This window comes from Hemitrygon akajei, chromosome 6, assembly GCF_048418815.1.
Source record: "Hemitrygon akajei chromosome 6, sHemAka1.3, whole genome shotgun sequence".
In the NCBI taxonomy this organism is placed as follows: Eukaryota; Metazoa; Chordata; class Chondrichthyes; order Myliobatiformes; family Dasyatidae; genus Hemitrygon; species Hemitrygon akajei.
The window spans coordinates 117,381,425-117,396,255 of NC_133129.1; the positions used below are offsets into that span (position 1 = coordinate 117,381,425).

General features: G+C 43.2%; 1 protein-coding gene across 1 annotated transcript in view; it reads right to left on the reverse strand.

Annotated features, from left to right (window-relative positions):
- The window catches only part of nup160 (nucleoporin 160), an 80,171-nt gene that overhangs the window by 41,132 nt on the left and 24,208 nt on the right, over positions 1 to 14,831 (reverse strand). Inside the window, exons 12-17 of the mRNA XM_073049116.1 lie at positions 11,176 to 11,259; positions 10,584 to 10,754; positions 8,892 to 8,991; positions 6,165 to 6,330; positions 4,665 to 4,777; positions 3,469 to 3,629 (exon numbers count right to left, since the gene is read on the reverse strand). Coding sequence (XP_072905217.1) covers positions 3,469 to 3,629; positions 4,665 to 4,777; positions 6,165 to 6,330; positions 8,892 to 8,991; positions 10,584 to 10,754; positions 11,176 to 11,259 — 795 coding nt within the window. The remainder of the gene's footprint in view (positions 1 to 3,468; positions 3,630 to 4,664; positions 4,778 to 6,164; positions 6,331 to 8,891; positions 8,992 to 10,583; positions 10,755 to 11,175; positions 11,260 to 14,831) is intronic.

Below are 14,831 nucleotides of genomic sequence, written 5' to 3' on the forward strand. Positions count from 1 at the left end.
AGTCCATGAACACTACCTTGTTGTTCCTCATCTGAACTATTTTTGTTGTTGTAACTTAGTTCTTGCACTGCACTGCTTCCAAAAGGTAACTGATTTAAAGCAGAGTGTTCTCCTCCGTGATCCTGACTGCAGTTTATGTACTGCCAAAGGCCAATGTTAAGCAGACACTCAAGGTACTGGGTGTTGCCATCAGCAAACATTTAACAGCCTACACCAATGCCTTTTAAATCATTGTTGGGGACTTCAATCAGGCTTGTTTGAAGAAGTCTCTGCTCAATTATCAACATATCACCTGCAGTACCAGGGGTCACAATGCACTCGACAATTGCTACACTACCGCAAAAAATGCCTACCATTCGATCCCTAGACTATGTTTTAGGAGATCTGTTCTTTTGGCTGTCCTCCTATCTGCATACAGGCGGAGGACCAGCTACGGGATTGCTTTCAGTTGGGTGGCCTGGACTGTGTTCAAAGGCTCAGTGGATCTAAACAAATACACCACAGATTACTTTATAAAAACTGTTGGAGATGAATGTGTACCCACAAAATAGGAGTCTTCCCCAACCACAAGCCCTGCATGAACCATGAGATCTGGACTCTGCTGAGAGTCACATCAGTTGTGTTCAGGTCTGACGACTAAGTAAAATGCAAGAGGTCCAGGTACAATCTCTGGAAAGCTATCTCACATGTGAAGTGGCAATTCCAGACCAAACCTGAATCACTGAAGGATGCTTGACATCTGTGGCAGGGTTTGAATACCATCACCTTCTACAAAGTAAAACCAGATGGCATAGGTGGCTCACTCTGACCATCAAAACATGGAGACACTTTCATGACAAGGGCTGTGGGAGTTTCATGAACTCGATGACCCTGTAATTTCAGTCTCTGAAGCAGAGCTACAATGGTGCTAGAGAGCGGCTTCTTTGAGCTCATCTGGGAAACAGCTTGATTTCTACCTTTAACGTCCTTTTCATTTTTAAGGTGGATGGGGTCCTGCTTAAGTCCTTGACCTAGAGCCGTACTCAAACTTCATTCTTTACAGCGAATTCCCGCTCCCAGAGCTCACCAACCACCCATTTTTCAATATCCCAAGGGCAGAGCCTGGAAGACAAGCATGCCCTCAGGGTGCTGAGGCTCTGTGGCCCCAGAGGTGAGCCGGTTCTTGGATGGTGTCACGGATTGAAGTATCGTAGGAGAAAATGGAACAGCGGATCAGCTGTTGGAGGCCTCTGTGCTCTGACTGCTCTCTCTCAATGGTGGGGGAGAGTTTGTTGCTGATTCATGAGTCAGAGAACCCAGGAAAAAAAAGTGATGGTGCAGATTTAAAGAAAAAACATCTAGCTGATTATCATGTTAGTCTAGAGAGAAGTGACCTCTCTTCTACTTTATTAAGGAGAGAAAGAGCATGTGGTATGTCAAATGGTTGGGTGAATAATTAGTTTTTGTTGTACTGCATATCATGGCTTGGCTCTTGCTTGCTTGGTGGGTGGAGGGTGCTGATGCTTTTTGCAGAAGTCAGTGGGGGTAGGGGAGGTTTGATGATTTGCTGCTGCTTCTGCGCAGGAGTGGGGAATTTGGGAGTTGAACATTTTTAGTGTTATTCATTCTTTGGGGCAACATGTTTTTGTGGATGTCTACAAAGAACAAGAATTTCAGGTTGTATATTGTATCTGTTTTCTGATATTAAATAGAACTATTGAAACATTGATGTGAGAGCATCCTTCAGGAGGGTGAACCCACCAGAATGCAATGGCCCAGATGGGGTACCTGGCTGACTACTGAAGACCTGTGCTGACCAACTGGCCGGAACATTCACTGAGATCTTTAACCTCTCACTTCGGCAGTCTAAGTACCCACCTGCTACAAGTAGGCTTTAATTATACCAGTGTCCAAGAAGAACATGGTAACTTGCCTCAATGAATATCACCCAGTATCACTGACATCTACTGTGACAAAGTACTTTTGAGAGTTTGGTGATGAAACATATCAACACCATCTTCCATCCATTCCACTTTGCCTACCAGTACAACAGGTTCACAGTAGATGTCATTTCACTGGCTCTTCACTCAACCGTGAAACACCTGGAGAGCAAAGCAGGCATCAGGATGCTCTTTTAGCTACAGCTCGGCATTCAATACTATCATCATCCTGTCAACAATCAATAAGGTTTAAGACCCAGGCCTTGATAACTGGATCCTCAATTGCCTCACTTACAGACCCCATCCAGATTGGCAATAGTATCTCCTCCACAATCTCCATCAGTACAGGTGCACCACAAGGCTGTGCGCTTAGTGAAAAGCGGAAGAGCAGGAGGATGAGGCTAACCATGGCTCTAATGCCACATTTAAGTTTACTGACAACATTACTGTCATTGGCAGAATCAAAGGTGGTAATGCATCAGCATATAGGAGGGAGGCTGTAAATCTGGCAGAGTGGTGCCACAACAACCTCCGACTCAATGCCAGCAAGACCAAGGAGGTGATTATTGATTTCTAGAGGAAACCAAATGTCCATGAGCCAGTTTTCTTCTGGTGATCAGAAGTGGAGAGTGATGTTACCAACTCAGAGGATCTGTATTGAGTCCAGCACGCAAGTGCCATGATGAAGAAAGCACAGCTGCGCTGCTACCTACTTACAGGTTTGTGACGATTCTGCACGTCATTTAAAACTTCGACAAACTTCTATAGATGCATAATGGAGAGTATATTGACTGGCAGCGCTGGCTCAAAGGACCGAATGGCCTACTCCTGCACCTATTATCTATTGAAACACCAATGCCTTTGAATAGAAAAGCCTACAAAAGCAAACAGCCCAATCCATCATGGGTAAAGCCCTCCTCAACACTGAGCACATTTACATGGAGTGCTTTCTAGGAAAGCAACATCCATCAGAGGACCCTGACCATCCAGGCCATGCTCTCTTTTCACTGCTGTAATCAGGAAGGTAGTAGAGGAACCTCAGGATCCACCACCAGGTTCAAGAACAACCCCTCCCCTCAACCACCAGGCTCTTGAACCAGAGGGAATAACTTCATTCATTTCTCCCCCCTCGCACTGTTCCCACAACCTATGGACTCACTTTCAAGGTTTCTTATCTCATTCTTGATACCTATTGCTCATTTATTTTGTTCTTTTTGTCTTTTGCACATTGGTTGCTTGTCTTATCCTATTGGGTATGATCTTTCATTCATTCTATTGTGCTTCTGGTATTTACTATGAATGCCTGCAAGAACATGAATCTCAGGATTGCATATGGTGACATATATGTACTTTGATAATAAATTTACTTTCAGCTAATTTCACAACATGTCAGTGATAATAAAGCTGATGTTGGTTTCTGATTCTGAAATACAACTGCAGCAGAACTTTCGTATCTGAACATTAAAAACCGAAGGAAGAATCATTTCAAGGTTTAAACAGAGCTGTCTGAAAGGCTCGATTTATATTCTGCAGCTGGAAGAACACTTACACTGTCTCCAAGGTGCAGCATTAGCTGCTGCAGAATCAGCAGGTCACGACAGATAAGGAAACGGGTCAAGGATATGTGGTATGCAGACTGGCACATGACATTAATGGCAACATTGCTGCCATAAAACTGGGCCACGTTCATTCGGATCCGTAAGGACTGGTCTGGAAGATCAGAACAAACAAAATCAGAAACGTTTCAGTTCTAAGACAGAGCACAATGGGTAAGTAGCACAAGTTAATGTAATTCAACAGTGTCAAGGACTACAGAAGTCTGCATAAAAGGACCCCAGTTAAAAATCAGCACTGTGCAAATAAAAGACATACCAAATAGACTAGCTAGTACACACACATTCCTTAGCTGACTCACAGCAGTCAAATGGTAAACTATTCAAGTTCCTTTGAGGGAAAGGAATAAAACAGTAGCTTGGCCCAGGACATGAAACAAATATACAAGCAGCATCTTCACATGGGAAAGGGAGGTTTCTAGTTATTTCAACAACAGCAGCAAGCTAACATCAGAACCACCAGGCCAGATCAAAGCAACAAGTATCCAGTTACCTGGAGAGTCACTCGGGCTTCACACTTCCTGCTCTAACTTCAGAGGTTGAGAACTGTAGACAAATTGTCTTTTACAGTGAAATATGAAATCTGAACATGCAGCGTCAGTGACACTTGATAGCACAATGGGAAACCTCTATCATTAACACTTTCATAGGCAGTCCTGTGATTATGATAGGATTGCATTTTTGAGAACTGTTGTAACCCAGAAATGAGCACAGTGTGTAGGAGAGGTCACAGAAACAGCAGTGATGGGGGGGGAGCAGGCATGGGCAGTGGCCCAAGGCCCAATGAGTTGGTTGGAGTGAGATGGGGAGATGGGGGAATTGGAGGGGAAAAGTATGCAGAAATTGCCTACTTCCACTCAGAAAAAGAGGTCTGCAATCTGCAGTTACTGGCAAATCCACCCCATCCATTCTGCCAGTCTCCAATAATCAATCATTTGTAACCCAGAAAGGACGTGTACTGGTTTATATATAGTTTAAATAAAGAGATTGTCCAATCCCAAAGCCGAATTTTGGTCAGCCAGTGGACAGCACACACAATGCCAAAAGCATCCCCAAAAATGCCGGCTGAAAAGGCACTGCTAGATGGCCAGGCACAGATCAGAATCCACTGATCTTCTGAATTTCACCCTACCAGTGCTTGGCTCCAGATCGCCCTCTAGGTCCATTTCCCGCAGCAGCAGCTGGATTATGTTCCCTGGGTTATGGATATCCTGCAGCTTACTTTGCAGCTCCAGATGTGTCTCTCTACGAAAAATGAGAGAAATACGATTAGAATATAGAATAGTACAGGCCCTTCGACCCACGTGGTGCCAACCTTTTAACCTACTCCAAGATCAATCTAACCCTGCTCCCATATTATCCTCCATTTTTCTTTCATCCATGTGCTTACATAAGAACCTCTGAAGTGTCACTAACGACTATGCTACCACCACCTCTGGCAGGAAGCTCCATGCACCCAGCACTCTGTGTAAAGAACTTACCTCTGACATGCCCCCTACAGTTTCCTCCAATCATCTTAGAATTACACCTTCTCGATATGCCACTGCTGTCCTGGGGAAAAAGGTGCTGATTGCCCACTCTATCCATGCCTCTTATCACCTTGTGTACTTCCATCGTCACCTCTCATCCTCCCTAGCCCTTTCAACCTTTCCTCATAAAACATGTTCTATGATTCAGACAGCATCCAGGCAAATTCCTCCGCACCCTCTCTAAAGCTTCCACATTATTTTAATGAGGTGTCTGGAACTGAACACAACACTCCAAGCATGGTCTAACCAGAGCTGCACCATTACCATGTGGCTCTTGAATTCAATCCTCCAACTAGTGAAGGTCAACACTCCATGCCTTCTTAATGATCCTATCAACTTGGATGGCAACTTTGAGGAATCTATGCATCCTGATATCACTGTTCCTCCATACTGTTAAGAATGCAGCCATTAATCTTGTGTACTGCCTTCAATTTGACCTTCCAAAGAGAAGTGGTACACACTTCTCCATTTTGAACACCACTCGCCACTTTTCAGCCTAGCTCTTTATCCCACTGTGACCTATGACAACCTTATACACCAACACCAACCTTCATGGTCATATGCAAACTTACTAATCACAAAAAGCAAGCTTCCAGAACACTTACCTGCAGAACACCACAGGTCCTCCAGGCAGAATACGTTCCATCTGAACTTACCTTCTGCCTTCTGTGGAAAAACCAGTTCTGAATCCATGTAGCCAGATTTTCATGGACCCCACAGCTTCTGAATTTGAGTGAGCCAACATGGGAAACCTTGTCAAACACATTACTAAAATCCATATGCATCATATCCACTACTCTACCTTCATCTACTTGCTTCGTTACTTCTGTAAAGAATTCAATCAGGCTCATGATTTACAACCTGTCCCTCACAAATCCCTAACCAGACTACAATCAGCACCTTTTTACCATCAAAGAACGAGTTTCAACCTTTCATCAGACAATTCAATATTAAATTATAGAGATGGCCATTTTGAAGAGCAATCTTACCCTCACCACTCACCTGTTCCCTACATTCCACAAAGCTTTTCTCCAAGAATTTACCTTTTTCCTCTGAAGGGTATTACTGAATTCCGTACAATGCTGACATCCGGTCTTACTTACGTGTCTCTGGCCAGAAGGTGCTCCAGAATCTGCTCTGCTGCTTTCTCAGGGGGCTGTAGGTGGCTCACTGCCGTGTCCATTAAAGAGGCCATTTCCATAGTGATAGAGTCTCCAACCAGTCGAAGGCACTGCACTAATTGAAGCAGGTCCCGTGCTACATCTGGATCTAAGGGAACAATTTTTAAGTATTGCAGATAGCAGCCCTTACTTTAACCTCATTAAGGTGTACAAAAGGCCTAGACACACATGGAAGTGAAACATAGACCTTAAAACCAACAGAGGTGAAACACCAGTTACTGTTTAGAATTCTCAGATATGAACTGCACAAAACACTGGGATAAACACGGATAAACTGTGCTTTCATTTCCAGGCCCAAGGCCCAAGATAACATTCTTGTTAATCTCCAAGCCAGTTTACTTGAGCTGGATACCAACTCACTCCAAGGACAGTGTTGTTATGAAAGCCACTGGCACCTTTACTTAAACGCCTAGTGAGTCAGTTATTCAGCAGGTCACAATTCCATCCAGTTACCTGCAATTATCCAAGTTGATTCATGACAGTTACAGAACCACAACATCATTAGGCAAACATTGATTATCATTAACCTCCTTGGAGGTAGTGGTGAGCTGCCTGACATGGAAACTGTCTCCAAACCATCAGTGACCTTATCAACTCTGAGAACTCCCATCCACTGTTACTAAATTCATGTCTCCCTTACTTCACACTGCTCCTTTCTACCTCCCACCCAAGATCCACTCAGAGGGGGAGCTCGTAGAAGTGGTGGTCACATGTGCCTGCTGCCCTTGCCCTTCTAGGAGGTAGGGGTCGCAGATCTGGCAAGTGCTGACGGAGTCATGCAGGCAAGTAACCAACTTGTACCCACTGCAGGTACCCTATGCACCGATAGCAAGGGAATCAACATTTAGACTGGGTGCCAACCAAACTGCTGCATCTTCGACCACGACCAGCTCGAGTGCAGCTACAGCAACTCTCACTTGAACAAGAAGATGATATTCTATCACACACTGGCTTGTAGCTTCAGGTGCAACACTGGCTTTTGGCATCAGCAGGTTAAACAAAAAATCACTCATCTCAGAATCCTCAGCCTCTGACCTGCTCGTAAAGGCAGCTAAATTCCTGGCCAATGGTAATACTTAATGTTGATGATGGAGAATTGACAACTGAAAGGCACAGATGACTTTCTTGCTGGATATGGTTATTGACTGATATGTGTGGCACACATATTATTTGTCACTCATCAGCCCAGATCCAAATGATGTCTCACTCTACAGTTCACTAGAGGTGAATGGAAAGAAAGAATGCAATCATCAGCAGCAATCCTTTCTTCGGACCGAATGAATGGAAGGTCATTGAGAAGTAGCCAAAGATAGCTGGGTCTCAGTCACTGAGGAACTCTCTGGGCTTGGACAATTGACCTAACAAACACCTGCTTTTAATGGTGCGCATCACCAATCACTGGAATACTTTCCTCTTGATGCTCAATGACCAGATTACCAGGGCCTCTTTAAGCCATACTTGGTCAAGTGCTGTCTTACTATCAGGGCCAGTCTCACTCACCTCCCTTCTGGAATCCTGACAAGTGTTTCTAGCATTTGTTTATACTTCAGATTCCTGAAATCCATAGTTTTAAAAAAAATTATTTATCTGGCAATCCAATGAAAGGTTGCAATGAGCTCTGGGACTGAGTGGTCCTCAGGTGCCTGTGAACAGGTACAGCCTGATATCTCTACTGATGACACTTGCTTGAAGATTGAGGATTGGATGTGTCCTATTCACTCTGTTCTGGGCAAAAAGCCCATGCTGTCAGTGGTAACCATACTGGAACAGCTTGGTGAGAAATGCAGCCGAATTTGAAGCACAAATCTGAAGGCCATCACTATGAATCAGACTGCTTTCGTTATTTAATTCTGGTTTTTCTTAATGAACTATACTTAAATTTCACTCTAGACATGGTGCAATTTGAACCAGCATCTCTGGATTACCAAAGAGTAGACTAAAAAGGCATCTGACTAGCTCTTTAATATGGTAGGGTGTCCATTACAGTGTTAAATGACACTGGGTTATCAATGGTAACTACAATCTTTATTTCATACTAAAGTAACCACTTTGCTGCCTAGATTGCATTACTCACATCTTCACCCACTTGTAGTAATTACTGCCAATTATTCAGCATTGTACAAAGTCCCTCTTTGGAGCAGTTTATAGCTGGCTTGATCTTTTTAAATCAGAGAGATTAAGTTTTAAATCAAATAAATCAACTTAAATTGACCCTCATAGAAGAACAGCTTTGCAGATTCAAAAAAAGGTACAGGAAGGAGTGACCATACACAACTTAGCACAGAAAAAGGTTGTCAGTCTAAAATGAGCCATTTGTGTGTTAAGCAGGAAGGAAGGAAGCAGTGGAAGTGTTATGTATAGGGAGCTTTAGGAATTGTGTCCAATGCTGAAGGATTAGCAACTTATTTTCAAGTTAGGATGGTGTGAGAGAGGGAAACTGGAAGGTGGAGGCATTGGCATAAGCTTGCTAGATATCTCATGATAGATGAAAATGCAGCGAAATGCAAAGACTTGAAGAAAACCTTCAGGATTGAGTAGACTGCAGCCAGAGTCACAGAGCAAGTAAACATACAGGGGAATGGATGGGTGGCATCTAAAGGACTATTTGAATTGTCAATAAAACTGGCTACCATCAGTGTTACTACTCACCATCAGTGAGGGAGCACTCATCTTCTAGAAAAAGTCCCTCATCAGAAGACATGTAGAGGTGATCTATAGCGAGGCAGGGGAACATGAAAGACATAAACCCCTGCAAAAGAAGGAACAGTCAGATCTTCAATACCATGCTCCAGCACTCTCATTTACTGGTCTAGAGCACCAATGGCATCCTCATCAATGCCTACTAGTATTGGCCCAGACTATTCAGCTCATGCTCGCCCGAAGTGATGATTACAGGTCAAGGAATCAACCTTAGTAACATCTTCAATTACTGGTCTACAGTTTATCAGTAACAGTCACAATTACTGCCTATAAGATTCAGACCATTCTCATCAACATTTACACTTCTCAGCTGGGGTACAAGTATGGCTCCACATTTAAGCCCCATTTATTATTGTTTTTGAAGGCTTTTTTTATGTTGAAGCTTTAAAAACCAAAACCTGGCAACCAAAGCTTTTAATGGAAGAAACTGTTATTGGGACTGTTACATTCATCCACTAAAAACATGCGCAATGACCTCAGATGCATCAAATGTGATCAACTGATGCCTGAATTCCCATTAATTGCAATGTCCATAATTACTCATAAGTGATTTATATCGTCAAGATGTGTGGTCCGAGTGGAAAAAATACTGTAAAGTTTTAAACTGTGAGGAGTACCCTCAACACCCAGGCCCTGTGATTGACTTCTGAGGCAGATGCCAGCACTCACTGACTTCAGAACTAGTGCCACAGCCATCCATAGTTTTCCAAAGCAGAAATTGCCTCAAGAGGACTCACTGATCAAGGGCTAGCTATACTTTGGTTAATTGGAGAAAGCAGAATTGCTTTTTTCTTTGCCAAAATTCACACACTTCATTAATACAGTTAATAGGTATAAAGAACCTTATTTTATGTATGCTTGATGATTAGTTTAAATATTTTTGAAGTGTCACATTACAACATTCAATTTGCATATTCAAGCTCCATAAACAGCAAATTAATAACCAGATCAGCCGATTTGATGGTTTATGCTGAAGGATTAAAAAAAACGGCTCAATGAAAATGTCCTGCGTTTCTTCAGAATATTGCTATGAAATCTTTACTTATTTAGCTGAGGAGTCAAATGAGGTATTAGTGCAAAAGCCACATTAATACAATACCACATTTCTGCTCAAGTTACTGGAATAGGACTCGACTCCATCTTCTCACAACTACCATTTGGCAGCAGATTCAGAAACCTCAAGTCCCACATCACCAGATTCAAGTACAGCTATTTCCCTCCAACCATTTGGTTCTTGAATGAATCAGCACAACCCATAAACACTGCAGTTTAGCAACACATTGACCATTTTGATCATTGCACAAAGATGGACTTAGTTTATTTTTCCAAATTGTGCTCTTTGTTCTGCAAATTGTGTGTAACTTATATTTATTTTATATTTTTCTTGTGAACGCTGATATTATTGCGAGTTTTCCCACTGTACCTGTGCATGTGCATACTTGTACATACAATAAGCTTGATGTTGAAACATTACAACTTTTTGACTGGATACATTACTACTTAATAGTAACAACACACAATATGATTTAAAATTAATTACCCTTTAAGTGCCTCTACTAAACCATGGACTCTTGTTAATGGTGGAGGTTGGGACAGAAGTTTATGAACCCAATCAGCTCCTAGCCATCACCAAGCCCTCACCTTTTTAAGCAGACACACCATATTTGTACGATCGTTGACAAGCAATGCTAAGGGACGTGCTAAGGCCTCTTGGTACTGCAAGCAGCAGGCGTAGAACTTGGACCAGAACTCCACTTGCAGTTGACGGTACACCTCCTGTGAGAACTCGTACTCCGTCACACTGTTCTGAATCTGAACACAACAAGAACAATTTAGAATAAAACAACCCACTTGGACCTTGAAGTCAAAAGAGAACCAATCTCAAGTTGATGTACCTAGATGCTTCAAAGGAAATAATCCCATCCCCATGCATGGAAAACTCTCTGCATTTCTCTGAATGCACAATGACATGAACATGCAAGGTTAACTTGTTCCTAGTTCAAGGAAACTCTATTGATTAGCTAGGAGTCACTAAACTGTTTAAGTTAGAGAAAGACAGCTTTGTTTTACAGGAAGGTGGAGGAATGCAGCAATAAGAAGGGGAACTGACTGTGTGACATAGCCACACCCCAGTTATTACAAATTAAGCTCCTGCAGACTGATCTGAAACTACGAAAGGAGCAATTCATTCTGATATTACCCTGACATGCCCCCCCACCATTTCTAACATTACCGCATTTTCCACAGCTAATGTCACTTCTTTCTTCAGTCCCTCCATTGACGGGTCCAGGATTCTGTCTGCCCCTCGGCAGTATATCTGAATTAAAGATTAACAACGGAAGTCAAAACCTCAGTCACAAACTGATGCAAGCTCGTCACATTTGTTTTAGCTCATGGCACACAAACAGGGTTTATACCAGCTTCTACTGACAACAGCATCAAGGTACAAAGACACTGCACAGAAGGAAAATGAGAGCTTACAGAAATGTATAAATTCTTCCCAGGCTTCCAGTTGGGTGCAGTTATCGATAGTAACCAGCATTTCGATGACAAACTCTGCCATCTTCATCAGGGATACCTGCACCCAGTTGGAAGCCTGAAGAAAGTTTATTTGCCATATACACCAGGAAAGCACTAGATCCTTTTCCTACACAGATGTGCTGTTGGTATTAGGGATCAGACAGCAGAATTTAACATAATAATGAGAAAGAATATTGTTTTAGTACATTTGAATAATTCCATAAATCTGACCATTTTATTCAGTTAGCAATATGACATCCTGATTAATCTGAGAGGAAACCAAACCAATGGCCAGAGTAGTAGGAGATGGGAATGCAGCCTGTGTGATTTTCCAGACCCCTATGACCGATAGTCAGGCCACCTCTACCAGTTCAGTGCACAAGTCATAATTTCACCACATGGCCAATAACTCTGAAAAATTTTTGATATGAGGGAATGACAGGACATACTTCTCCCAGGGTTTTAAAAATGAATGTTGCTCATTTATTCACTGGATGGAAATTAATGCATAGTTTATAGTCTGACAGAGACTATAAACAGATTTCCATAATGTGAAGCCTCCTTACACTGTTCGCTTAGATATGGAGCAAGTAAAACGGCAGCACATGGGTGACACAAGATCTGCTCATCTCACCAGTAACACAAACGTCTCAAATATGTAAATAAGATAGACAGCTCAAATGACTTTTGGCATGGAGTATTATTGACATATCCAAAACAAAATCGGCATGAAAGTCATGTTTTTAGTTTGAAGGTTTGGGTAATCATTCTCAGAAATGAACAACCACAACTAGCAGTTTCTAGGCATTAGCACTAGCTTAGTTGGCTCAAACCTGGACCCAGTTAAAAAGACTGCAAGTTGTTCACATTCTCGTGAATTTTACACTAGCAAGCTTCTAGCCGGGCCTGCTATAACTTTGAGACTAACTCACTGAAGTGACCTCAATATCCTTAATGTGTACAACCCTGCAACTTCCACAAGCAGTGAAACTAGCCTCTTCCACTTGCACACCGGGTACTGTGAAAGAAATGAAATAAGGAGCAATTCAGTGGAGAACAGAATGGACAGTGAAGAGTTTTCACAGGCTCACAAAGAGAAGATTGGTTCAGAAGTTTAAGCAGGGAGGGAGCTGGGATAAGTAACTAGGAGATTCATTGTTCCTGGGATGCAGTAACAGAATCAAGGCAAATCCTCCAGGCACTTGGAAAAAGACATTTGTGCTCTCAGATTAACATATTTCTAAAGAGCAGTGTGAGCTCCCTCTGGTGCCCAAGTTATTAAATCATTCGTCCAACAGCTTTAAGACATTACAACAGAGAAAATCTGCAGATGCTGGAAATCCAAAGCAACACACGCAAATCACTAGAGGAACTCAGCCGATCGTTCAGCATTTACAAAAAAGTAAACAGCTGACATTTTGTGCTGTGACCCTTCATCAGGATTGGAAAGGACAGGGAGAATGTCAGCATAAGAAGGTGGCGGGAGGGGAGGAAGGTGTCAGGTGATTGGTGAAACTGGGGGAGGGGTTGAAGTAAAGAGCTGGGAAGCTGGTAGGTGAGAGATAAAGGGCTGGAGAAGGAGAATCTGATAGGAGAGGACAGAACACCATGGTTATAAGGGAAGCGTGAGGAGCACCAGAGGGAGGTGATGGGCAGGTAAGGAGATAAGTGAGAGAGGGAAACAGATATGGGGAATGGTGAAGGAAAATGGGGAGGAGCAGGCAATTACCATAAGTTTGAGAAATCGATGATCCTACAATCAGGTTGGAGGTTGTTGCTCCCCCAACCTGACAGTGGCCTCAATGTGGCAGTGCATGAGGCCATCCATGGACTGACATGTAGGAATGGGAAAAAGAATTGAAATGGGTGGCCACTGGGAGATCCGCTTTTTGTGGCGTATGGAGCGAAGGTGCTTGACGAAGTAGTCTCCCAATCTACATCTGGTTTCACTGATAGAGAAGCAGCCCTCAGACTCTCAGGTGAAGTTTTGCCTACCTGGAAGGACTATTTGGGGCCCTGAATGTTAGTGAGGATGGTGATGTACGGGCAAGTGTGGCACTTCTTCCTCTTGCAAAGATAAGTACCAGGAGGGAGATCAGTGGTGAGGGATGAGTGGACAAGGGAGCGATCCCTGCAAAAAGTGGAAGGGGAGGGGTGGAAGGAAGAGATGTGCTTGGTGGTGGGATCCCACTTGAGATGGCAGGCGGAAGTTATGGAGAATTATGTGCTGAATGCAGAGGCTGGTGGGGTGGTAGATGAGAACAAGAGGAACCCTATCCTTGGTGTGGCTGTGGAAGGACAGGACGAGGGCAGATGTGCACGAAATGGAGGAGATGCAAGTGAAGGTTGTGTTACTACCATTCCTGTGGCTTCCTGTACATTGGTGAGACCTAACATAGATTGGGAGACTGCTTCATTGAGCATTTTTGCTCCATCTGCCACAAAAGAACAGGATTTTCCCGAGCCACCCATTTCAATTCTACTTCCCATTCCCTCCTCTACTACCATGCTGAGGTCACACTTGGGTTGGAGGAGCAACACCTTATATTCCATCTGGGTAGCCTCCTACCTGATGGCATGAACATCGATTTCTTGAATTTTCTGTAATTGTCACACACCCCCAAATTCCTTCACCATTCCTCATCCCAGTTTCCCTCTCTCACTTCATTTCCTTACCAGCCCATCACCTCCCTCAGGAGCTCCTCCACTTTCCTTTTCTTCCTGATTTTCTGTCCTCTGCTATCAGGTTCTCTTTTTTCCAGTCCTCTATCTCTATTACCAATCAATTTCCCAGCTCTTTACTTCAGCTCCTCCCGCTCTCCTGGTTTCACATATCACCTGCCAGCTTGTACTTCTTCCCCCCATCACACCACCTTCTTAGTCTGATTTCTGCCCTTGCTCTCTAGTACTGATGAAGGGTCTCAACAACGACTGTTTACTCAATTCCATAGATGCTGCCTGACCTGCTGAGTTCCTATAGCATTGCGTGTGTTGCTTAAGACATTACAACGCCATTACCGAGGGATCTAAATGCTGACCTCTAGTGACGACTGCTGTTGAAACATAAGGACTGTGCTTTACACACTTGTGTTTCTATAGCAGAAGGAACAGCCCCCTTAGAAAACTGCAGCTTCTCCCTCCACATTTTGGCATATTACACTATAACCCTGCTCCCATATCACAATTTTCCCACAACAAACTATTTCTTTCCCTATGCGCACCCCCAACCCGGCCATGAATCCCATATTATAAATGTAGGTGCATTCCTAAACCGTGCTATCACTACTATCATTTTGATCCAAGAAAACTCAGTACAGAATATCTTGCAATACTTCTAACATTGGAGTATGGGTTCAACACCCAACCAAT